At 34.0% G+C, this 27,785-nt stretch overlaps 1 protein-coding gene across 1 annotated transcript in view; it reads left to right on the plus strand.

The window, feature by feature from the left end:
• The first annotated feature begins 451 nt into the window (after positions 1–451).
• LOC150104009 (GTPase-activating Rap/Ran-GAP domain-like protein 3) overlaps positions 452–27,785 on the plus strand; it is a 135,230-nt gene continuing 107,896 nt past the window's right edge. Inside the window, exon 1 of the mRNA XM_090396376.1 lies at positions 452–702. Coding sequence (XP_090252502.1) covers positions 452–702 — 251 coding nt within the window. The remainder of the gene's footprint in view (positions 703–27,785) is intronic.

A 27,785-nucleotide genomic window follows, 5' to 3' on the forward strand; every position in this document is an offset into this window, starting at 1 on the left:
GTGAGCAAACGGTCAATGAATAATTCAACAAGTATGTCAGTTGCCTTCAACACATATCTTACTTACCAAACATTCCGTATAATGTCTAGCAGGTGCAGTGCCGATAAGAAGGAAGATTTTGCGCTACTGCTATGCGCATGTTCCGGTCATTTTCCAAAAGCCAGTGAGTGCAGCATATGTGCGCGCACTTGTTTGACAGTAGCTATCGGCTTTTCTTTGCGCGTGCAGCTTCGGAGTCAGAAGTAGCAACTGCGTGTACCGGCGCGTCCCTTGTGCGACGTATTAACTTTAACTATAGGGTTTGAGAAAAAAAAAAAAAAAAAACCAATTAATTGTCAGCGACAGTTAATTTTTAAATGATTTTTTCTCCCCCTTTAGTGTAGTTTAGCAGAGTTATCTCATTATCTCTCCGTATTATAAGGTGAACTTTTTCCTCCCCTGAGATAGCGTTATGCCGTTGAAGTATGGAACACCCATGAATTCTCCACTATCTTCTTTAAAAGGGGCAATTCCTAAGAGAGATCGGTCCCACAGCTTATGTGTCGATCGTGTCACTCCTCTAATACCGAAATTACATTGGAATATCCGTAATGGACCGTTTGGACGTAGAGGTTCGTCAAGTGGGATTATTGGAATTTTCCATACCACTAATATGCTGTTATGGTGTCATCCTCAGAATTATGAAGAAGATACATCAGCAAGGTATTTCAGATTTTACATATTTTTGTATATTCTTGATGTACTCCAGGCAATTAATTAGCCTTTATAATTGAGAAAATAACCAGAGACTAGTTCTTTTCCGAGTGATTGAATATTGCCAGTTACATAAGACTTTCACTCTTTTTTTTTTTTTTAAACTGAAACACATCCCAAACAATAATGACTTAACCCTCCGGATCTCGCAGCTGATCTGACAGATACATGCAAAATGTTTAAAATAAATATTCTTACACAATTCAGTGTATAGCTTGGAGGTCATGAGCAGCTGTGCATTCATATGTTATGAGTGATATTCCGCGCTGTTTTTTTGCTGTCAGCTTATCCTTATAAGGACTGGCTTAAAGGGGCGAAGCAAGAATGCTTTTCATCTTCCCCGTTATCTGTAGAGGACAGTGTAGGGATAAGGTGTTATTGAGCTATTTAATTTAAAGCTCTGATCATGGCAGGAGGGTAACAGCAATAGCCAAGCCTCAGTTAGAACTTCATTGGCTACAGCATTGCTATCCATTTCCGCTCCTTGCTGTCAGCTTGGTTTAACACATATTATATAAAGGTTTGTGATATTTGACAGTAAATGGTATCTGAGAGATACCGCGCTCTCCGATGTCAGTATAGTATGGTTTAGAATTTTTTTTTTATTCTTTGTTCAATAATTTCTAGATTGTAACTGAAAATAAATAAACCGTCATGTATTACTGAAATAGAGAGCCAAAGGCTTATTTATCATACATGTCCTCTAGGAGATGTCCTTTACATTTTGCAAAATACTAAGGAAAGTGAACTGGAGCTTACTCCACCTTTACTACGAGTTGCCCATAAGGTTGCTTATGCTTGCATCCGCCAAAACTTTTAGTTTCTATATTCGGCTATGAAATAATGTTGGATTCAATATTAACTTAATTTTTACTATCATGTATTATATTTTAAGTGTTTTTTCTTTATGTTTTATTGCATTTTAGCATATACCAGTAATGAATGTATCTCTCAGATATACCGCGACCTACGCTGCAATTTTATCGCCGCGAGCTCCGGAGGGTTAAGCTGTAATTGCTTTATCAATAGCAAGCACATATATCTTTAGTTAATCAAGTAAGAACTGGCCAATCGTTTTCCTATGCAGTATTGAATTTCACGTTATTATTTTTTTTAATTCAATAATTTTTAATTGTCAGTTTAAAAATGCATATTGAGAAAGATTAAAGGTTACTTCTGTGAATTGTTTTATTGGAAATATACTAAAACTATTATCTTTAATTCTTCAGTTGTGTTGTCGTGACAACAGCAGGAATTCAATTAACCTTGACGACTGCTTGTTAAAGTGATATGGAGAGAACATGCAAGAATGGTCTTGGCTTTAATCTTTCCTTGATACGATGTAACTAGTGATATTGCGTGGAACTATTGCGTGAAACCACTGTCAATTCAATCAAATTAGAATCAAAATTCATAGATATTTCTGATAAAATGACACTTATTATAGTGAATGAAACGGTTCTGCCCTTATGTTAAAAAGTGTATAGTGTTTAAGGAATCATTTAGGAAAGAGGGAAAGGGTACATTTATTAAGCAATCGAACTAGAGTGCCTTCCGAAATAAATATGCCAAGGATGTGCATCATACAGTGCATCCGTAGCGCACTCTGAAGAATATAGGTTCAACTCCCGTCGTACGTATAAAAACGCATTTATAATTTCAGTGTTCTTATTCCAGAAACAAGGCATTTTTTCAGTAGGCATAATCTTGCCTGAATATCCTTACGTAATTTATTTACGTTACACTTTTAATTATATCATGAACCATATAATAGGATGATAAGATCATTATAAGATGATATATGGATATACAGTTGTTATCGTATGAGCGGCACAAATATCTCTTTGTGAATATCTCTTTGCGGCACAAATATCTCTTTTTTCACCTTCAAACAGCATAGGAAATGAGGTCGTTTTTTTTTCTTTGGGGAACCCATTCACACTTTTTTAAACTCCTATTTCAAATAACTCGTTTAATTACATGAGCCCAAACAGTCTGAACTCTGATTATTAATGAATAATAACAACTAAATAATCCAGAGGGATACCTCGATATTTCTTCACCTTATCTTAAAGATTAAACACGTAACAGAATATTTGATCAACCTAAAAACTGACGGCAAACTGGCGGTCTCCCACCGGGAGATTAACTTTATCTTCCGCTATATGTATTCACTACCATCCATGCCCACAGTAAGATTCGAACCCACAGCCAGTTTGTTGTTGGTACGCTAAATATTTTTATTTTATATTATAATTTCACAAATCATACATCAGAAATCATCTAGTCCCATATTGTTTCACATATATTTACAAAATTTAAGTGATCGAAATGCTTATTTTAATTCTAAATATTTAAGTATTTAAATTTTATAAATATGGAAAGTTACTAACTTTAATTCTAACGACACATACAATAAGGTATTTTATTAACTCGAATTCAGTCTGAATCAATTTTGATTACCTTACTATTGTTTTAAATATCTTTTATCTGTTGGATCACTTGCCACGATTAAGGTATCGTCTAAATAATGCATACTTGTAACACAGGATTGTGGTTTATAACAAATTTCGACGTCCAAGGTTTAACTGTTCGTCAAACGTGACACGGTGAATTGAGAGCTTACATTTTCGGAGCGTTTTACAAAAATAACTTTTAATGTAAATTACATTTATAGTGTTATAAATAACTTGTTTTATTACGTTATTACTTGCAGCTTTTGAATGATTCCAAGAAATAGGTTTTGGAAATGAATTCCACCCACGGAGGTTTAAAACCTATAGTATATTAATAATGTGGATGAATATTTCTGTAGCTGCTTCAGGTCTCCAATAAACAATGTGGTTGTGGCACGCTGGCATTCTCAAACGTCTACGCCCACAGTGGATTCCAACCCACATCTTGTTAGTGGAGAACGGATACGCTATCCACCGGAAATATTCTAAACGATTTTATTCTGAATCGTAATCAAGTTTTCGCTTTAACACACAAACATGAAATGATAGCTAAAGTAGAAAAAAACGGTGCTAAGAAAAATTCTTCAGTGAAGAAGGACAGTGTCGGTAAGGTAGCCATAATAGCTTTGTAGTATGCAAGCTGTATTATATCTAACATAAAAAAAAATTATACGTAAATAGCTGTATGGTGTTAGTGTACCAAATTTAGAAATTTTATTCCCTTTTTTTTTGTGGTGGAATTTCTGATTATCCGACTAGTTCTCTGATTAAAAAAAAAAAAAAAAAAAAAAAAAAAAAACAGAGCATTGTCTCAGGAGAAGGAGTAGATTCCACCTAGGGAAGATTGATAAAACATCCATAGATGGGTGTATAAAAAGGAAATATCAGGGTATGAAATAAGAGTTATGAGGACAGATTAAGAAAATTTGATGCATATATTGGAAGTTCTATAAAGGGGCAGTCAGAAGGAAGTGGGAAGTGTATTTTTCATACTGCGAGTAGCAGGAGAATGGAATAACAGTTAATGTAAACTCATCGAATTATATTAAGAAACAGTACGACATACAATGCGATAGTTGGTTTGCACTTCACGCAACCAATTTTTAAAAACCATAGAGGGACGATAGGTTGGGATGATGATAGTTATAATAACGTACCGTAGATATAACGTCGTTGCAAAATTCTTATTCAAATAATATTGCATATTATGAAATCGTATTATCTATTTGAGTAAACATAAAAAAACAAGAAAATTCTAAGTACTTTCAGGATCTACGAAATATTGGTAATATATATATATATATATATATATATATATATATATATATATATATATATATATATATATATATATATATATATATATATATATATATATATAATGCATACAATTTGCAAGTGCAAATGACCTAACATTTAGAAGAGACAAAATTTACAAATATACTCATTCTGTAAAACGATATCCTCCCCAAGAGATTTGGAAGTGTGCCTCATCCCTCCTTAAATAGATGTTTACGCAGTAAATACATATTCTGGTTCTAAAAATTGGAAACTTTCCAATTTCCATTACATCAGATTTAAACTGTTTATGCTCTTGAACTTTATTTTTTGTTCGGAAAGATTTCTGTAAATAGTTAATCTCTAAAAGAGCTAAAAACTTCATAATTTTTTCTCAATAGTTGTTTCGCTTTTATAATCAAGACAGCAATAAATTAAAACAAAGATGAAAGAATTATATGAAAATAATACCAATACTAAAGGCTATATATATTATTTTAATATACAGATTTATACATTTTAAGTATCTTTAATTGATACAATAAGCACTATTTTAGGGTTGAATTGATGAATCTCCTTTCCAGATTTATCAGTAATATATTCTTCTGAACAATTGTATTCTGAAAAGTAGATTCTAAAGTAAACAGTAACCAAATAATCTCTTAACAAAATATTTCCTCATGATCTCGAGTACAAAATAAATAAATATTTCGTATTCCATTTTTAACTCCTTTAGTAAACATTTTGAATTCCAGTACAGAAAATTTTTGCAATAGATTAATTATTTTTCATGAAGATATTTCTGAACTTTAATTTGGTGTTTGCGAATTTAAATTCAGAAGAAAACAGAAGAAAAATGCTAAGGACCATGATCGCCATTCCAGAAGAAATAAAAATATCATAAATCGAAAAACAAATATATATATATATATATATATATATATATATAGGGTCTCAAAAAAACATATACACACTTTGAATGATCATAAAGTTGGTATTTATTATAATACAGTTAACTTCCACATTGTAAAGTACACTACATAAAGGTACTTTTCATCCCTCAACGTCTGTATTCAAACTGCTGACCGTCTGGTCCAGGCACTGCTGATAATGTGCAGCAATGGAATTGCAAACACTGAGAATCATATCGTCTTGTGGCTTCTCTTTCGATTGCTGCTTTCAAGTCGTCGACTGTTGCCAGTTTTGGGGTGTAAACTTTATCCTTAATAAATCCCCATAAGAAGATGTCCATTGGCGTGAGGTCTGGTGATTCCTGGGGATATTCTACAGAACCTCTTCTTCCAATCCATCTGTTGGGTCGAGTCTCATCAGGATAGGCCCTCACATCTCGATGGTTTTCAAGTACCACTCACAAAACTGCATTCTCCTATCCGGATCATCTTCGTTGAGAGCGTATACTCTTCTTGGAATGTAACTTTTCCAATGACTGCGCTTCAACATGCGATGGACACTTGATTTTGATACTCCTATCTCACGAGACGCTTGTCGCACAGATTTTCTTGAACTTTGACGACACGTTTCAGTCAACCTTTCTTCTGTTGCAGGCTTCGTAGCTGTTCGTGGTCTTCCTGGACGTTGCTTATGGACATTTTGAACCGTTCCATCTTCTTCAAATTTATTTCTAATTCTAGTGATAGTAAGTCTCGTTGTTGGATCTCGTTAAAATTCCCTTCTAAACTGTCTTTGCACTTCCACTATGTTTTCATACTTCCAGTAGCATTTTAGGATAAATTTTCTTTCCTCAACGCTTAGTCTGGTTTCAGCTATTATTTCAAATCCGTTAAACCTGCAAAATAACGAAAATTAAGTGAGTTTTCAGCTGTTGAAGTGTGTATACTTTTTTGAGACACCCTGTATATATAATATTTGTTAAAAAATTCGATACAAGTCAAGTGCCGATCAAAGCAATTTCTCTGTGATTATCGAAACGGTTATATAAAATGGAATATCTTAAAAACAATAAAAAAAATTAATCGGCGTAGTCACCAAAGACCTGGGTTTGATAAAGGTAAACAAATAAAGATACTGTATTATAAATAAGGAAATATTGTTTATAAATATGTCCATTATAAGATCGATTTTAAAACAGTATGTTATACAAACTTTATTTACATAGATAGAAATCTGCAATTTGTTATGTTTTTGAAAATAAATCTCGTTACTTAAATTACCAAAGAATTTTTAGTATTCTTTATCTAACTTAGTAGTTAATATTTTTTGTTCAAATGTATCGACTAAAATTCTAAGAAAATATTTACTAAATGCATTTTATCGTATTAAATCTAAGACACCTTTAATTTATTTATATAATTTGTTTCAAATAACAAATGCTGAAGTAAACGGATGGCGATACTGGTTAATCGACCGTGAGATGCGGTGATTAATTAATACTCTTGGAGGGTAATGGATGACAATGCTGTAGCCAATGAAGTTCTAACTGAGGCTCGGTTATTGCTGTTGTCCTCCTGCCATGATAAGAGCTTTAATTAATAGCTCAATAACATTGCTATTGTCCTCCTGCCATGATAAGAGCTTTAATTAATAGCTCAATAACACCTTATCCCTACACTGTACTCTACAGATAACGGGGAAGATGAAAAGCATTCCTGCTTCACCCCTTTAAACAAGTCCTTATAAGGACTATAAAGGAAGCGGATGGCAATGAGCCAATGAAGTTCTAATTGAGGCTCGGCCATTGCTAAGCTAAATATGACTACGTTCTCTTAAGGTTTTTATCTTAAGGGAGCAATTTGAGTCTCCGGAGAAAGTGTTCTCTGGCACGTCCCGCTGAGGGGCTTCGTCGGTGAATGCTTTTCTTCGGAATATGAGTGGTTCTGCTCGGTGGTGGTGGTGGGTGGAAGGCCATCACTGAGTGGAGCCAACGCTGAGATGGACGGTCTTTCGCCCACGATTGGGTTGCCTAGGGATCGTCCGAATTTTTAGAGACGGCTTTACCTTAACATATGGCTATTGCCGTTACCCAGCCATGACCAGAGCTTTTAGCTCAATAACATCCCATCTACACAGATTTTTTTCATTCAGATGACGGGATAAAGAGTCAAGAACTCAGTCCATCGCCCAGTTCTTTTAAGAACTTAAGCGAATTTGAGGTGGTGGATTAATACCCTTGAAGTGTAATGGATGGCAATGTTGTAGCCAATGAAGTCCTAACTGAGGCTCGGCTATTGCTGTTACCCTCCTGCCATGATCAGATCTTTAATAGCTCAACAACACCTTATCCTTACACTGTCCTCTACAGATAACGGGGAAGATGAAAAGCATTCTTGCTTCACCCCTTTAAGCCAGTCCTTATAAGGACTATAAGAAGCAAATGTGATCATAGCAGCATCTCTAAACATAGCACATCTCTAAATAAAACGTCTAAAATTTAATTTTGAGTTAGCATCGCTAATAAATAAAATGAAATAAAACTCAGAAGAATGGCAATTTATAAACCTATATTCGAGACAAATCTGTAGGACACTTCTAATATCCATAGAATTATTACTCTGCTATATATTTTCGTGCTGAACCTCGACTTCGGTGGATTAGTCTCATGGTACTAATGTGCCATAGATCCCCTAACCCTTTGCGTGTAGATTACTATATACAAAAAACTAAGCGTGTCAATGGATGAATTAGCTTTTCAGCACTTTAACGATTGACCACGCTAGTTCTCATGTTTAATAAGCACATGACCTTCGGCTAACGTGATACGGAACACGAGAGCTTTGTGACAATTTAAAAGCAGGTGTGTTGCTTTCATGTCGCTATAGAGAGCTCAAGTTTCAGTACAAAACACCTCCTAAGGTAAATAAAGATCCTTATTAAAAGATCAGTATGAAACACATTATATATCGCTGTTTTTATTATATATTGATAATGAAGTATAGAGGTAGTGTGTACCCATCCATTCTTACGCTACCCAGAATTTCAGAGTAATTCTTTGGAGTGCATTTTATATAATCCAGAACAGAATATTCAAATATTATGAAATTTCTGTTTCTTATAGATTACTTTTAGACTATTGTTCCGAAGATTTGGAAAATGATTCTGTCTAAAGAACTGAAATAGCAATTCAGGTATTAATTCGATCAAAAATAGATTTTTTTTTTTTTTTTTTTTATAGAAGCCAAAATTATATACTTCAAACTCCCTTATCTGTTCTTGAGGTAAAGAATTACAGTAAATTCTACTGTCAGAAAATGATATTTAATCGACTACAATCGCTTCTTTAAAATACCTTTAGCTTTCATTAAAGATATGCATGGATGCTTAATAAGGTCACAAACTTTATTAAAATTATAGAAATTTTTTATATGCTTCTTAGAGCAACAATCGAGTTCTTACACACCACTTTTTTTTTTTTTATATATATGAAACTGGATAAAACATGAACAACGAGAGTTGTATGTGGGGTGGTAGAGAACAGGCGGAATAGTCCTTTTTAGGACTTCCAGGGTAACAAATGGCAATGCTGTAGCCAATGAAGTTTTAACTGAGGCTCGGCTATTGCCGTTACCCAGCCATGACTAGAGCTTTTTTAGCTCAATAACATCTCATAGGTGAACTGGCTTACCAGTAACTTTTACAATAGTTATACGTGTAACAAGAGAACTCAGCAAAATCTTCTTCTTCTTGTGCCTTATCCCATCTATTTGGGGTCGGCCTTTTTACATAATGCAACTTTTACGCGATCCCAACCGACTTGACGCAGAGCTTGACGTTGGGAGGGGGGGGTAAAGGAATTTATCTCTGTGTTCACGGAGCAGGGTTGCTTATTCTGAGGGACGAAAAACCCGAGTTCCTGAGAGAAAAATCCCTTTACCTCAGTATGAGACCGGCTAACTCTACGGAGGCTTTAGAACTCAACAAAATAAAGACATAAATATTTGTAATTTGTATCATGCTTTAGAAAGCAAGCATAGGACAACGCGAATTTTTTAAATATTTTTGTCCACGTTTCCATAATTTATTTTCCGTTCCCGAAGTGGATTTAATTTGAAATGTAAGATTATTTAGATATCAATGGCACGCTATTCAGCTTATGATTTTTTTTATTTGCAATAATTTAATTTCAGTTAAATATAATAATATAAAATTATTATAAATATATAACAATGGTTGAAATAATACCTAACATTGTATCGTGCTTAAATTTATTTGTACATGCCTTCATGTGTTTGTCTGTGTGATATTTTTTTTTTATCAAATAGGCGATGTGGAATAAACCAATTCTCTCAAGTATTAATCCAGATTAAATGAAAATCTTTTATCCAAGGTCTATAAAAAGCTTGCAAACTACTTGATCGCACAGCTTCATTAGGTCCTCTCAACATTCAGTCATTTTTTCCTCTTAAAGTTTATTTATAGGGATTAAAAGTCTTGTTCGAAATGAAAGGTTTATCCCTTAAGACCTGCGTGATATGCACTACCCACTCCTATTTTTTTTTCGCATGATTCTATAAACTCAAACAAACTACACAATAAACCTATTTAAATTTAATCTTGTTCATCTATTCTCTCTCTCAGATCTCTCTCCCATCTACTTGTCAACCTATTGCATAAAAGACACTTAAATATAGTCAGGTAGCTTTGTGATTAATTAAAATTTTACAGCGTAGGTAGAAAATTCAACAACAAATACAACTATGACATCCGAAAGGTGTTGTGTTAGAAGTGGATTTTTTTATAGAATCATCACCAGCGCACTTGGGACATCATACAACGCCTTCGCAGAGCAACCTGAAGAATTTGATGAGTCTGTGAGTGTGAGTGCTATCTGCGCAGTTCAAATCTTGTCGCTGATGTGAAGAAGATTTCTATAAAACAAAACTGAAGATCAGTTATCGTATGTGTAGAGGTGGTGATATTGTTCCCATAATTTGGGATATTTCTTCGTGTAAATAGACAACTGACCTGATGAACCAACAAACAAACTTGCCATTCTTCCTGGAAATTCGAATTTTTCATCCCGCAAAGCAAACAACTCGCCCAAAAGAATTGGCAGTTCGCTGGCACAACACATTGGTCTCCTAGACCCAACTGATTTTGTCGTAATTCAAAACCCAATCACAACTGACCACCGGATCGCTGTAGTAGATTTAAAGTAGATGTCGAATAGTGAACATTTTTTTTAAATTATTCTTTAACTCCGCTATCCCTTTTCCTGCAAACAAATTTGTCATGGGTTGTCATTGTTTAATTAGTGGTAATTAAAGGCATAATTAAATAAACTACTCTTGCATTTATGTGCGGTGTTTGTCATCTAGAAAGTCCAAAACAACAACTTAATATTGTTCCTTAATTGATTCATTAACACTTCATTTATAATGAAATAGCAAAGGAGGGACATTTCCGTATTCAGATATAAAGTCTAAGATTGCCGGAAATTAAAGTTGGGAATGCAATTATCTACACTGATTCTTCTGTTAACCTTGAACCTTTGTCTTTTGATAAAATTGTGCAACAAAGTCATTTGTGCTCTAATTACACTTCTTCATTCGTGACATTGATTGACACACAATCGCAGACTTATATAACTGCATCGTTTTCAACAAAGAAAGATGTAATTTTATTATATGGAAATTCCTTTACTTTTTCTCGTGTACTTAGTGGGTAAATATTCTCATTTTCTTGAACCGGACGTAAATTCTTTCCTGGGCTAAACGCAAGAGAAAGTTCACCAGCGAACGGAAACACAACATGCGCCGATGATCTAATTCGATACATTCAAACCCCTGAGCATATTGTTTCAATGAAAACAAAGTGAATTATTTGGGTCTTCCTTCAAAGTGACGCTGGTATTTTGGTTTTCAAAAAATACTTCGATCCGTTAAGTCCGTAGTGTGCTATCAGCCCATGATTCGTAAGCAAAGAGGTACTGAATAACGACCAAATTTTATAACGCCAAGTTCTCTTCATGATAGTCGGCTCACCACTATGACTCTGGCGATCTCTTTCCCTTGGTACTTACTCTGATCTTATCAAACATACAAATTATTTCACACATACAGTTATTTGCTGTGTGCAAATTGTATAGCAGATTGGTTAATTGATTTCGTTCGAAAATAAAATAGAACCACGTTTATGACATATGGGAATTTTGCTCAAACGAATCATACACTTTGCGTGTAACATTGTTTATCTGAACACGTCATGACAATAATTAATTTGCTTTTGGTATTTCGACGGTTCACTCAAGGTCAGCCTTTCATGTTAGGCAGTTTTGATTTCAACAAAAACAAATGAGTTAAGGACGGATTAGATTACAATACTATATTCGTTTTTAGAAAGCGAAGAACTCGATATATCATCTCTGACTTTCAAAACTGGCCAAGTGTTGTTCAAGCAGGAAGTAGGCCATCAAATATCAGAAGAAGCAAGAATTAGTTACGTTCAGTTGTGGAAATTGTGGACTGTATGCTGCGCTATGGAGAAGAGCGCTCGATCTTCAGCTTTGGTGGTATGTTGTTAGAGGTGCACTCATCCTCTTTTAACCAGTGAACTATAGTGCAGATCCAGTGAAACCGATACTAAATTCGGCCAACAATCTATGGGTGTTTGTGGCCGGATCCGAAAGATATGGCCTTCTAGTTTGATATTGCCAAACTTGAACTTCTTTTTCTTACTATTCATCTGTAGAGCTTTCCATTCCAGTATTCTGTAAAAAAATCTTAGAGCAAAACGTCTCTGAATAGACGATTTTTCACTATTAAAAAAAAAAGTAAACATAAATGCTTTTGTATCTTTTTTTTTTCAAACCAGCACGTTCTTTATTGTATATAAAATGGATATAATTGCTTCTATATGTTATAAATGAAGTTAATATACAGACATAAATCGTTTGATAAACTCTGCATAATGTAAATGGAAAAATACTTTCAGAATCTGCCGGTGAAAAGTTATGTTTGAATCTAATATATAATGTACACATTATCATTGGAACTTCTGATTCCTAGAAGTCGTGGATTTAATAATTAAGTCTGGGAAACGATTTAAATTACAAACATGGTGAAGATAATTACACAGCAGCCAATCAGCTACTTAGAGCTTAGTTTTCATTGTACGCCAAACTCATGTATTGGTAAGTAGATTATTCTAAACAAACAGATTATGTTAAATAAATCACAGAGATAGTGATAAGCAAAGTATGTTATGGTATACTATACATTAAATAATGTCATAAAAATCTCAGAGGACATAGCGTAGACACTGGTAATCCCAGCATTCCAGTGGATATACTAGATGATTTATCTGAAAAGCTTCTATTTACTGACATGATTTACTAAGAAGAGTAGAATGAACAAACTAGAAACCTAACCTATTTTAGGTGTTATATTACGCATGATACTAAATAACTGATAAGAAGAGGCAAACCATTCTTTAAAATGTAGTGAATTTTTTGTTACATACAAAAAAATAGATTATTTAACTTCAACTTTTCTTAGTTTTTTAAAGCTCAGATCCTTATCTTCTACCAATTAACTGCTCCCTACAAAGGAAAGGTAACTTTATCATAAGAAAAAAGAAAAAATATTGATATCAACAAAATTTACCTTACTGTTTGGTTTGATTTTTTTAAGCTAGACGTTGCTATTACTTGCAGCAATAGCAACTTCTAACTCTCCGCATTTAAACTTTGTTGAATGCAACATCTGCAGTTTTCTAATAACTAGGTTTCTGAGGAATAGATGTCTGGTAAATTTTATCTTTTCATAAGCAACTTTGTTTCATAAACCACTTATGACATTAACAAATGGAAGTCTAGATCACTTAAATTCTGTTTCTAATACTCTTTGAACAGCTACAGATCTTGTTTCATGAAACCAGCAACATAATACTATCTACTGTTGTGTAGCCATCGCACTACGACTCACATAACTGGCAAACTTTAAGTAATATCTCATTGATCTTCGGTTGTGTAAGAGACTTTGAGATTAAGACGTGTTTCTTATCAATAATATACGTTTCATTTCTTCGGTCCTTTAATTTGTCAAGAATGTTTCAAGTGTAAAGGTCACTAAAAATAATTCTGTTTATTAAAATATCGACTATTTTCTATGCTTCGAAAGCAATTCTCTGCATAAAATTCACACTGATTATAAGATGTATCTTTCGATTAAGACTGAAGTATTTCTGTGTGCTATCTGGAAGTTCGAATGCAATTAAAAATCCGGCTGCCAGTTTTGCTAATTAAGCACATTATATCTATTCGTACATTCTAGTGTCAGTAAATAGTTTTGTATTACCATAAGCTGCGGTGATAGTATAGCAAAAGGACTTCGGCCAATAGACTCATCTCCACTACTCCTTTATAGTCATATAAACCTAATGTAACTTAATTATTATTATGGTACGATTATTATTGTCTAAGTAGTCTGATATGTATATCGAATGCTCGTATTCTCTGAGTGGTTTGCTCTTACCTGAAGGGGGAACCTCCACATCTGTACAAAAGAAAGACTAAGTCACTTTCATTCAAATTACATCGAAGAATTCTTTTAACCAAAAGGAATCATTACTACCAACTTCTACAGGCTTTATTAGTACTAATATACTATAGGGATAGACCAAAAATATATGTTTTATTCATCTACCCACATACTCACACCCCATTTGTCATTATCCGCCTTCATCAGTCATTTATTTCCGTTTATCTACCCCCTCGTTTATCATTCACTACCCACTCATTCACCATCCACTCATTCACCATCCACTCTCTCGCTCTCTCAGGCACGCGCACGAACACACACACACACATACATGTGCACAATTTTCCTACACACTTCTCCAAAGAGTATTCTCGGAGTTTAAACCAGGATAAGAGTATTGAATACTTTTAGTGTTAATACTTTAATCTCATTTTTGGATGAGATTAAATTATGCAAAAGATTTTAACTTTTACTTTTATCGGATCTGATTTAATTATATAAATATAAAAATATTTAATCTTTGTGTTTAATGTCTACAAATCTAAAGGATTTTAGCAGAATATTTGGTCGAAAGATGTATTTCATTAACTAAAATCATCGTTATCCTAATGAATCTTGATTCTCCTAAAAGTCAGTTTTTATTTCATACTGGTGAATAAATATAATCACAATTAGTTTTCGATTATATTTATTCTTAATATATATCTCTCGCAGTTTAATTTACTTTTATTCTTTTGTTATTCTTTTGTTGCTGCTCAGATCTAGAGGTTTTATCCAGTAAAAATTCAATTTTAACCTGCTTACTCAACAAGAACCATAAGCAGTCTTCTTCTGACTGTAGTTGCTAATACAACTTCCTACTCTGAACTTCAAGCTACACGTATGCAGGGAGGCTATTTTCACTATTAACACGTTGTGAAACAGCGTTATTATATTCCCCAAAAGAAATAGCATGATATAATACTAAGAGGAACTGCTTTCCTTTCAAGCAGTTTACCGATGTCCGAAATATTTATAAATATGTCACAGTGATGCTAATTTGCATTTAGCTCAGTTATGTTGTTTGAATTATTTTTATTTTGTGATATTATTATTATATTATTTTTATTATGAAGATAATTATTTATTACTTCTTAGAACACTATTGCTTTTGCATTTATTGCATTTCTAAATATGATCTTGAATATTCTTGCAATCTCCTAAGAGTTGGAGATGGTGAGAATTAATCTTGACTATCCTCACCATCTCTTAAAAATTAATGTTGACTATCCTTTCCCCACCTCTTAATCCAGAGCCACTGAACCCATTGCAGTCAACCAAATGTCCGAATATACCTTAACTACTAAATAATAAAATAAGTCCGTTATTTTAGAATACCAGTGTTTTGATTTTGAAGTCCCCGATTTTTAGAAGACAAATATTTTTGAATACTAAATATAATAATAATAATGCATCAATTTTATAAGTCCCGTATTTTAGTTTTAGTATTTGGCAGTTCTAAATTCTAAATATATATATATATATATATATATATATATATATGGGGGATTTCTATTTGAAAATTAATTAAATGATAAATTTTTTCTATTTTATAAATAATAATACATTTAACGATGACTCTTTTTTTAAAAAAAAAACTTAAATATTTCAAACTTAAGTATATGAATTGCAAAAGAGTGAGTTAAAATGATGTAGAGTAATTTTTTTTAATTTAAAATATCTGTTTTATTATCACATTCTATTTGAAGAAAAATATTTCTTCCATTATGCTAATTTGAAAATATAATATCACAATAATTAATAAAACTGACGCAAGTAAAAAAAAAGTGTATGACTTTATGATCATTAAACACAATACAGTAGAAACGTATTGAAACGAAACTCAATAAAAGTGGAAATGTCCTTCACGTTATTTTCTTCATATTGCACCCATTGAAGGAGCAGTCATCTGAAATTTTAAACTACACGAAATAATCATATAACAGAGCTTGAACTACCTCTGGTATTTGCTATAAAAAGAGTAGAAACTCCTCTCTCTCTCTCTCTCTCTCTCCTATGTTCTAATCGTGTATATATCTTTTCCACTGAATTCAATCTTTTTTCAATGAAGCCACACACAGACATACATTTTTATTTCTGGCTTTTCTTTAACAACTGCACGTTTGGAATCATACTATTCTTTGAGGCTGTTACTTATACATAAAAGAAACATGAAATCGAAATAGAGAAAGTTGTGATCTCTTTATTGAGACCAGAAGAAAAATGATCACATTTGCAGTAACACCCAAAACTACAAATCTTTGACGTCAACTGAGCGTATGATAGTTATCGAACTGCAATGCAACCAATTTGAAAATTCATTCAGCCATGGATTTTTACAGCATTTTTTATACCATCTTCCGAAAGAAATGGTTGTCAACATTTACACATAAACTGACAGCATTTAAAATAGTTTAAATGTTGTCACTTTACCAAACAACATAAAAAATCAGAGATGGAAGACACCTCCAACAGATTAAACCCTGCTATTGTCACATGGAAAGTATCATGCTTGGTTACCTAACAAACACTTCTAGTTTTTAGTTTTTTTTTTCTTCTTTTCTTTTGCTTTTTGCCTTTTTTTTTCTTGTAGTCGTCTGGCTATTACTTAGATGGAAGTGAAAAAGTTTTCCTGCCTAACCTTGCCACACTTAAACACTCCTACATAGAATCTACTTAAAGCATTCAAACCAAGTGGGAGGTAAGCAGAAAAAGCGTTAACAAGGGATCGACATTAAGTATCCTAGCGTCGTTGCGAAACAAGAGTTCCATTAGTAATGGTGGTGGGTTAATGGCCGTGACACATCTCCAAGCAACCGCTTACCTCGTGCAATCATCATGATCCTTAAGTGAGTTAGAAACAGGTTAAATATCATAGGAATAAATAAACCTTGAAAGAATTAACCGATCTCTGAATAACAAGCATAATGATAACTGATGATTTAATAAATATAGACAAGAGTTAATTTTGTAACGAAAAAAAAAAAAAAACGCTAGATTCTCTCTCTCTCTCTCTCTCTCTCTCTCTCTCTCTTGGGAGATGCAGCAAACGCTATCACCCGGTAAGTATAGAAATGAGAGAGAGAGAGAGAGAGTGGTAAATTTTTATATCTTTAAAATATTTTAAAAAATAATTTAAAATAATGTTTTAAAATATTTTGAATGGATAAAATTTTATCCATTCAAAATTCAAATAAAGTTTTATTTATAAAATTTAAAAGCCACCAAATAATGACTTGGTTTCTTTTATTACCATCGTCTGTGACTGGTTTTCGGTATTTCTACGCATGTGCAGACATATATCGACCGAAATGTTATTCACTTGTTATGCGGGTATTATCAACTCTACTTCGTATTACATGTGCGCAGGTGGCTTAACATCTGCTACCATTCATAGGCAGGTGGATAGCAACCATTTACTTCGGTTTTAAATGAAGGTAAATGCATTTTGACCCACACTCGATGTACATTGAGGAAATATATGGGTCTAAGTACATTTAGGGAAAATCTAACAGCAAGTCATTGTAAATAAAATAATTATTATTGATTTTGACGCAATCATTCTTTTTTTGGTGTGTTTTGAAAATGCACAAGATTGATAAGACTCATTACATTGATATTAACGGTTTGTTGCTATGCAAGTTAGAAAGACTCGAGCTAAATATTTTTATTGAAATTTAGTGTGAAATATCTACGGAAATATGTTGAGTCATCTCACTTTTTCTTTTAATCAAACCCTTTGCACAGACACGAAGCGGGAAAAGGTGTCAAAAGTTTATATTATAATAACTCTCTGGTTGGATGAATTTCATAATACTTGGGATTTGGAAAAAATAACAGAATCTGGGAAAAAGGAAGTCGTCTTGTGATAATGAAGAGTGCCACTACATGAGAACACTCTTACGATACTCCATTTTATGATTGCTCAAGATCATTTCCTTACTTGTTAAAAATAAGACTATATTACTGAAAAATAGAAATGTAACTAAGTACTATTGCTATTGTTCGGGACTCTATAGTGCAACAACACACCACACACAATGATATCAATCATACATAAAGTTGAATGATTGATACAACTTTGTGTATCAACTTTCATTGTCCGATGTGATACACCATTCTGCTTATTTGGAAGCCTGGATTATCTTACCTCACTAACAATGCTAATGTATAATGGATTTGTAATATTTCAAATGGTTGAGATTCACATAAAGAATTGAGCAATGCATACAGAAAGATGCGGCCATCTTCGTATTCGTCTTATTACTCATGTCGTCAATCTGAACGTGATTCACACTTTACTATTCCTCTAATGATAACTCATCATCATATATGCATCACTAAGAGATAAAGGACTGATTTTGTCTGATATTATTCTTATTGTTGAGCGCCAAGATGTTTTTATTTTACTTTACTGTCTATCTCTTTTTTATTAGTTTTCTTTCTTTGTATTAGGAAGAAAGATTCAAAAAAAAAAAACTCCTCATGTACTTATATTAGGAAGAAAGAGTCAAAAATATATATCCTTGTATACTTTAATTGCGTAGGACAGACACATGAAGCACTTGACAGTTTGAAAGTGTTAAGCTTTCAAACTGTATATTTATAATTTTAGTATAATTTTAAAATTATAATTTTAAAATTATATAGTTATTTTAAAATTAGGATTTTAAAATAACTGTATTTAAATAATTAAAATTATTTAAATATTTTTTAAATTATTTAAAAATAACTTTTAAATAATTTTAAAAGAGGATTTTAAAATTATACAGGAAGCATAATTTTAAAATCCTCTTTAATATTATTGATAATAATGGTGTAGGAGCAATATCGAATAGGCTTGATTTCATCTGTTTGTCGGAAAAATCAGGATTTGTGGATTATTTTATTCAAAAGCTCCTGCAAACTTATATCTCTCCCCTTCAAGAAAGAATCAAGTTTATTTTTCGAAAGTATACATTTCTTGCTAACTAAAGATACTTCAAATTATCTTTAATTTTCTCCATTGGTTATTTTCATCTTTGCTTCTAGAAATTTCTTTAGATAAATACCAGTTTCCACCAGCTTTTGTTTATAATTTCCCCATTTTGTTTTCTGAAGCGGTTATTAAAAATAATGTTTGGGAACAAAGGATAAGCTATGAAACGAGCCCACAACAATGAAGCAATTTGAGCAGGCTGAGAAGAGTGAACAGGTGCTGTTATCTACCTCCTATTAACGTACTTATTCCTCATGCTCTATTTCACATATTTGCAGTTAGAGAAAAGCATATTAATGGGAAAAAAAACGCTAGCAGAGCAAAAATTGATTTTTAATCATTAAATACCAAAGAAGAATTTGAAAATCTCATAAACATACACTTCATGCTGGTCCCTCATGCATTCAGACTGTATACGGTTTCCGGTTCATTATTCAATGCTGTCTAATTCTGAAAATGGCCATTGAGTACTTACGATCGCGTACTTGAATCAAGAATAACTCATGCAATGTTATAACTACATTTGCAATGTTATAACTTTGAGACATTTTTATCTAGCTGTTTTAAAGAATCGATTGAAGTTATTCGTTCACATGGAACCCTTAAGGGAAATCAGAGTTGATTAGACATAACAAGTGGTAATTGCTTACCAGATCTTCTAATACCTCAGACTTCAAGTATTTTAACAGAAAGCGGTAGGATAAAAATGATTGAGAATATTTAATTCGCAATGATACTTCAGTTTTATAGTTACATTGTTAATGCTTTTCATAGATATTCTCTCAGAAATTTATATTAATTAATAATAATAAGATGATAAATAGTAATAAGATAACTAAATATTAAAAAACTTGTTGAGTATATATTCTTTTAGGATTTATGATTAATTAAACTTTGTTTTTTTAAGTTAATATCTATTTGATATTTCCACATTAGAAACCTTACAGTATTAATTATCAAAAAAGTACTTTTAAAAACTAATGGCGTTTTTTTTTGTTGTTGTTGTTGTTCATTTAGGAGACAGAAATGAAACTTACAGTTGCGTATGACTATAACTAATGACGTTTATTAATGCTTGTCATTGGGTTTCTTCACTTCCTGGGGAATAGAGTAGTTCTATTCGGTGACGGGTTTTTTCCTGTCACTGGGTGGGACTACTGCTGAGTTTCCTGTCTTGGAGTGATTCAGGTCAAGAGTAATAAGTTTAGTAGTGATCCTTTAGGATCACTCAGAATTTTTAGAGAGGTACCTCCGACTTAAATATACCCGTAGTTGTGTAGTGCCCAGCCTCCCACGCCAACAAGAAGCGAAGAATTGGTGAGCGATAGCGAGTATGAGGATGCTTATATCAAATGATAAATTCCCTTGCTCCATGCGTACAAGACGACAAGAAGCCATTTTTCTTTAAAAATGCCCTTTTCCCTCTGTTTTTACAGGTACAGTCTAGTGTATTTTTTCTTTAACACCAGAGCATTTAATTAAAGTTTTTTTTTTTTTAGTCAGGGAATAACCTCTGTCGGTGGATCAAGATTTAACTCAGGCTCCGGAGTAAACATTTTTTCGAGCTCTATCTTTCTATTGTGAACCTAACATCTACGCTAAAGGAAAACAAATGAACTATGCTGCAAGCATAGGGAAACTTTCGAAAATCCTAAGCCTTGATAACCGGCTTTGAATGAGATGCTGATATAATGTCATGGCGTTCTACTGTCGCATGCGTTAAGCCTCTTTTGTCATACTGATGATGCTAAACACCGTAATGTATTCACCGGATATTTATCGACCTTCAGGTTAATGTTAATGCCTCAAAACGTTGCATTTTTATCACACCATTTTCTACTTGCCGAAACATAATGCTGAAAATGCGTGTAAATATTTCTGCACTATTTGTGGATGCTGTTATTTTCTTAATTAGAAAGAGGTAAGTAAGTTAATTCTCCATCATTTCCAAGTTCTATGGTAAAGTTGATTTTTGAGGCATCGATCACGGAAAGAAGGGTTACACTTTCTTCCATTCAATTCCATGGTCAACTGATTTGTATACACGCCCCCCCCCCTCCATACACACACACACACACACACCGAAGATTTTTAACTGTAATCTGATAAAGCATCTAGATGCAGAAGTTTTCAAAACTTTACATTCAGAGATCTTCTTGTGACGAATGAAGAGACGGTCCTATCGCCAATACGTAACTTAGCAGATTTTTCCCTCTTCATTTACATGTAACACCTATTGAAGCAGCACTTAAACACCTTAATAATGTCCGGCGATAAACTTGTCTTCTAAGATTTTTAATATTACTTCAGCCTACACATTCGTAAAGAAAAGATTTTCTTTACGAATGTGTTATAGATCACTGGATTAAAAGGATGAGAATTATCTCATGCCGATCTTCTCAGTTAAAAAAAAAAGGTTGCAGCTCTTTTAGATGCAACCTTTTTTTCGGGGTGCTGTATGTCCTAAATAACGCAGATAGCAAGTATATGCTCACACATTACATTTATTTGCTATAGTCTCTTCTGCTTTCATCTTAGGAGTAATATATATATATATATATATATATATATATATATAGGAAAATTAATTTCCTTTTGCAACTACTGCATCTCAATGGCTACAATATCTTTGAATAGAACACTATTCCATCACTCCTAATTCAGAACATTGCTCATAAAAATACTCAAGTACGATTCTATATCTGTTCGTCCGCAACCAAATTGGCAATAAAGTCCAAGAGCATACCATACAAGTTAGAATCAAGCTTATCATAAAGTTCATTACCTAGGGTGATTGTAGACTGTAGCGCTCCATAGAGTAGAGATGAAGACATATTAGGATATTTCCTCTTCGGTAATAAAGATCTTGGTTCAAACTCCATCCATAAGGCATGGAACCTTTTTAAAGACTTTTTAATTGAAGGTAAATTATATAGAATCTAAGTTTTTTTTCTGAAATCTCATTTATGAACAGCCTAAATACATTAGTGTCATGAAACCGAGCCGAACAATTCCCTGTGATTATCAATGGACCCATCCTCATCCATGACGTATTTAGGTTTGTACAGGATTTATATAATTATGAACAACGTTATAGTGGAACAAACCAAAGATCAGCAGAAATCTACGTCGGATTTCTAATGGATTGGAATAATATCTTCATTCCATTCAGAATAAATTAAATTATGAGAGATTTTTAGAGTCGATGAATGTTAGTCTAATCTACTAAACTCTTAATCGCAACTAAAGAATGAAGCTTCATAATGTATGGAAAACTTTGATTAAACACTGTAATCTTAGAGACAGGCTACTAGACCATATCTCAAGAGATAGCGACAGTCAGGTCGTGCGACAAATGGCAACTGTTATCCCGACACAACTTCATTGATAACGTAATTGAACAGTTTATAAACTCCTGTTATTTTTTTTTATGTTGGGCCCATATACAGGAGGTTGGCTAGTAAACCTATAATACGTTAGTACCGTATATGGGTGATGGATTGTGATGTGAAAGGAGAAACTTGTTTACATTTGATTTGAACGCCTGTATATTGTATTCCCTGGGAAATACTTCAGGGGAAGACTGTTCCACAGTACTGCAGTAGCAGGGATGAATGAGGAGGAAAAGAAACTTGTTCTGTGGATTTCGAGGTGTACTGTAAAAGGACGTTGGGCGGCAGCTGTACGTGTTCCAATGGGCTTGGTACAGGGGGAATTATTGATGCTGTTTCAGATGAACATTTCCCGTGAAAGTATTTATAGAATATACAGATTGCAGAGACCAAGCGTCTATGTGAAAGAGGGGGCCGCGAGTTGGTGAGGGATGGATCATTTATTAGTCTAATTGCTCTCCTCTGTCTTGAGTCAAGCATTTTGAGGGAGCTTTTTAGACCCCCACTCCAGATGTGAGAGCAGTATTCGAGAGCTGGGCGGATTTGTGACTTATATAGTGTTAACAGCTGTTTAGGGGTGAACTAGCGTCTTGAGCGAAAGAGAAAACCTAGTTTTTTGGAAGCTGAAGATGCAAATGGTTGTGATGTGTTTATGCCAGGAGAGGCTTGATGTCAGGGTAATTCTAAGAAGAGAAATCTCATCTTGTCTGTGAATTTGAGTGTTATCGAAAACGAAAAATTATCGAAATGAAAATGATTCTTTTTTGTGAGAAATAAGACAGAACTGGTTTTACTAGCATTGAAGTTGACAAGGTTGTCTGAGCCCCATCGGAGGATGGCTTGGAGGTCGGAATTAAGGGCAATGGTGGTTGATGTTCTGTGGGATGAAGTGAGTTGTGTAGGGTAGGGTTTGTCAAATGAAAGGGAGGAATGTAGTGTGCTGTCATCTGCAAAACTGTGTATTGGGTTAGAGGTCAACTGAAATAGGTCATTGATATATAGAAGGAAGAGGGTCGGTGAGAGAACTGAGCCTTGAGGGACCCCGGCATTAGTTGGATGGTGAGAGGATAGGGAGCCGTCTACCATCACACATAGTGTGCGTCCAGACAGGAAGCTGGCAATCCATCTGCAGAAGTCCTGAGGCAGTCCAAATGATGGGAGTTTGCTTAGGAAGCCTTTGTGCCAGACTCGCTCAAAAGCTTTGGAGATATCAAGTGCTTGGAATTCGCCGAATTTCTCCATAGCGCTTGTCCAGTGATGGGTGATGTATGAGAGTAGATCTCTCATATATATATATATATATATATATTATATATATGAGATTATTATATATTATATATATGAGATTATATATATAATATATAATATATATTATATATATATATATATATATATATATATATATATATATATATATATATATATATATATATATATATATATATATATATATATATATATATATATATATATATATATACCAGTGGAGTAAGAGAGTGTGTACAGGTGACATAAGATAGGAGTTAGTTCAGATGTACAGACCTTCAGAATAATTGTTGGAGGAATTCCGTCTGGGCCAAGAGACTTTTTTGTGGCTAATTTAGACAGCAGGTTTGTGATGTCTTTTTGGCAAAAGGATATATGGGAATTGTATGTCGGGCAGTTGGAATGACTGGAGGGCATTTGCCATTGTCAGTTATATGTGCATTGGAGGCAAAGTGTGATAGAGGTGGAATAGTGTAGGACAAAAGTTACGGGCAATTGCCTTGGCAAGAGACTAAAAGGCACGGCTTCCGTTTGGACAGGCTGCAAGCTTCCTGCTTTATGCCCGTTCAAAATCTGTTTTGGAAGTATTAATAGTTTTCTAGCATTTGTTTCGGACTTCAGTGTATGCATTGAATGAGGACGGGGTTCTTGATTTGAGCCAGTTGTGGTATGCCTGATTTTTCATTTGTACTGCCTTGGCACATTTTTTTGGAGAACCAGGGTTTAGTTAGCGGACGGCAGGTCTGAGTAGTGTGGGGAATATATGCTTTCATGCCAGCGAGGATTACTTTGGTGATGCGTTCGGTGCATATGTCTGGACTGGAAGACAGGAAACAATAGTCTAACCATGGGAATGAAGCATGGTAGTCTCGGAGACTGTCTCATTTGGCACTATTATAATGCCAAACTACTCTTGTGTGGGAATAACTGCGTATTCGTTGTTGCATGGGTGAGGAGATAAGCACGAAGTTGTGGTCAGAATTACCCAGGGGACTTACTACATTCACTGCATATTTGGAGGGGGTCATTAGTAAGGAAGAGATCTAGGGTATTTGGGGAGTGGTTTGGGTTATCTGGTATTCTGGTCAGTTTTTGAACAATTTGCGTGAGGTCATTAGTGACTGCAAATATTTCAGCATCTCTGCATGCAGGATCTGTATGACTGGAAGAGGAAAGCCAATTGGTGTTATGGACGTTGAAATCACCCAGGAGAGTGATTTCGCTGTTTGGGGAGTGGGACTGGAGAAAATCAACTTTTAAGGAGAGGAAATGAAAGCGCTCTGAGTGATTGGTGGTGTTAGGAGAGCGATAGAGACAGCAGATGAATTTGACTGAGTGACAAAGGGATATCTTCAGCCAAAGAAGGTCGAAGTCGGGCGATTTCAAGCTAGTTGTTCTGTGGCAGGGTATGTCAGAGCGGATATATGCACAATACCTGGTGTTATGCTAACACCATGCATTTTGATTAACTGTTCTCGAGCATCTGTAGTTCTTTCTGCTATTTTTTTAAAATTTATTTATCATCGGGATTGAGCCTCCATTGCTTGGTCAGTATAGACGAAGCTCTTTGGTGAGAAAGACCTGGGTTCGATTCCCATCAGTGACATGAGGAACCTTTATCTGGTCTGCTTCGATTAAAGATGAGTTAGCCGGTCTCATATAGAGATAGAGGGTTTTTTCACGCTGAAATTCGGGTTTTTTGTCTCCCAGATCAGGCAAACTGGCCTGTGAACACACATAGATTGCAGTCATGAATACGTCCCAGCAATATGCCGATCCAGAGCCGGATAAAATTGGATGGATTGGGGAAAGCAAGGGTAAACTACCCTGTAAAAATCTCACCAGGAATACTTGCTAATAGATTACTCTCCCTCGATGAGTCTTTGGACTCCCTGGAGGTGTCAAATAATAATAATAATAATAATAATAATAATAATAATAATAATATCTTCACTCCATTCAGAATAAATTAATGTTATGAGAGAGGATTTAGAGTTGATGAATGTTACTCTAATCTACTAAACTCTTAATTGCAACTAAAGAATAGTTGCAATACTTACAAAGTCGCCTATGGTCGGAAACGACCGAAAGGGAAAATCAGATCAGATCACCAGGATTGCAGAAAATAAATCAATCATGGCTATATGTTGTAGACACGTAGGATGATAATAACTGTCGGTCTGGTTCAGTATTTATGTTATTCTAAAACTCTTTCTTTCACACTAAAAGTAGACTGGAGATATTTGTATTAAATAATCCGAACATAGATCGAGAAAACATAACATTTTGTTTTGTGAAAGATGTACCCAAAACCATTCCCCAGTCAGAAATCACCAAGGTAGTTTTTTTTGGGGGGGGGGATTGACTATTTTTTGAAAAATCACAAAAGCAATAAACAATAGAAATATTTAAAACTGAGACTTTTAATATTTCAGGAGAAATTAGGGAACAGTAATGCCTATTGCTTCTTATAAAATGTCACCCAGTGATAATAATAATAATAAAATTTGGTAATAATACTTTTAAAATTCTTCGTGCAATTAAAAAAAAAAAACAGTTTATTAATTGTAGGGTAAAAACCTATTTTGATCTGTTTCAGTTATTTCTGCATGTAAAGCCAATGTGTGTGTGTGTGTGTGTGCGCGCGCGCGCGGTACGCCTGTACTTTCTTCCATTGAACAACTGTAGTATACAAGAAAAGCTTGGTTAATATTTAACCTGCTTGACAGTTGTTTTATAACCCATAAACAGGTTATGAACTGAACAATTCGGTAATTCATATCCACCCAGTCTAAACTTAGGATCTTCTCATCATTATAGGGCGGGGTGTCAACTTTCTAGAAGCTTTGTTATGTATTTATAAACTCATATGAGAGAGAGAGCGAGAGAGAGAGAGTTTTGTCATGCATCTATAAACTTCTCAGCGAGAGAGAGACAGAGAATGTGTTAACTTCATTCAGCCTATCATTAGCATTGTGATATCGTTAGGATACACTAAGTAGGTGTGTCTGTTTCTCAATACAAGAGATAACTAGATCCACTAACAATGAATTCCAAGGGAGTCTTGTAATCATCGTCGTGTACGGTATAATAAGACCAGATAATTTCTAGAATATTAGATAAACTAAGTGATATTATCACACAGCTGATAATGTTATTTTCATGTTATCCATTGTGTTTACTTGGAGGCTTCAATACATGCCATCTTGTTATTATACATGCATAGATTTTCCATAATTTCATCCTTGACATGTCAATGATCTCAGTGGAATTTAAACGATCCTCTAGGAGATGAATACATTGACTGTAGATTACAGAATCATAGTAATTATAATGGGTGTAACAATGAAGTGATAATGTAACGTGTTAGCTGTGGATAATGCAAAATAAATTCAAAAGCCCTATCATTATCTCAAAATACAAGTAGCGTTATACAGTGTTTTGTAACTTTTATTTATTAATAAATATTGATTACTTACCCTATCGACTGATGACGTAATACTCGTGGATTAGAGAGAGAGATGGTTTGTTGTTCTCGAATGGCAGATTTAAGGAAGTTTTCAATTGCATCTATTTTTATACTAAAACATAAATGTAAATATAATATGCATTAAAAATAATAAAGAATTTCTAATAATCTGTAAAATTTTCTAAATTTATAAAAACATTCTGCAAATAAAGTTCTCAAATTTCATTTTTAGCAATATATCATTTTTATTTCATGAAAAAAAAAAGAGTTAAATTATATCGTCAGAGTATTAGAGCAGGGGGTTCTCAACCTTTTCCAATGGCGTACCACTATATTTAATTCAAGATATTAGATGTACCAGTAAGGCAGTGGCTCACGTACCACCAGTAGTACGCGTACCATAGGTTGAGAATCCCTGTATTAGAGTATATCTTCGTATATATGGCAGACATTCATCACAACGCAATGTCGTCGATCATTAGTCCTTTAAGCAGATTATACAGCAATACTAACCAGATCTCTTCAGTTATTCCTTGTCACCAAAAAACTTCAACAAAACCTACTAATAGTAGAGCAATGGTTCTCCAAATGGAGATTACAAGTAAACCCCCCAGAAGAGCATAGCTATGCTCTTTACTAGAAGAACGGTATCTCCTAAAGTGGACATCTTCCTGTTTAATGCCAAGATTCCCTGGAAAA

This window comes from Typopeltis vanoorti, chromosome 8, assembly GCF_054136105.1.
Source record: "Typopeltis vanoorti isolate ZY-2024b chromosome 8, IOZ_Tvanoo_1.0, whole genome shotgun sequence".
Lineage (NCBI taxonomy): Eukaryota > Metazoa > Arthropoda > Arachnida > Uropygi > Thelyphonidae > Typopeltis > Typopeltis vanoorti.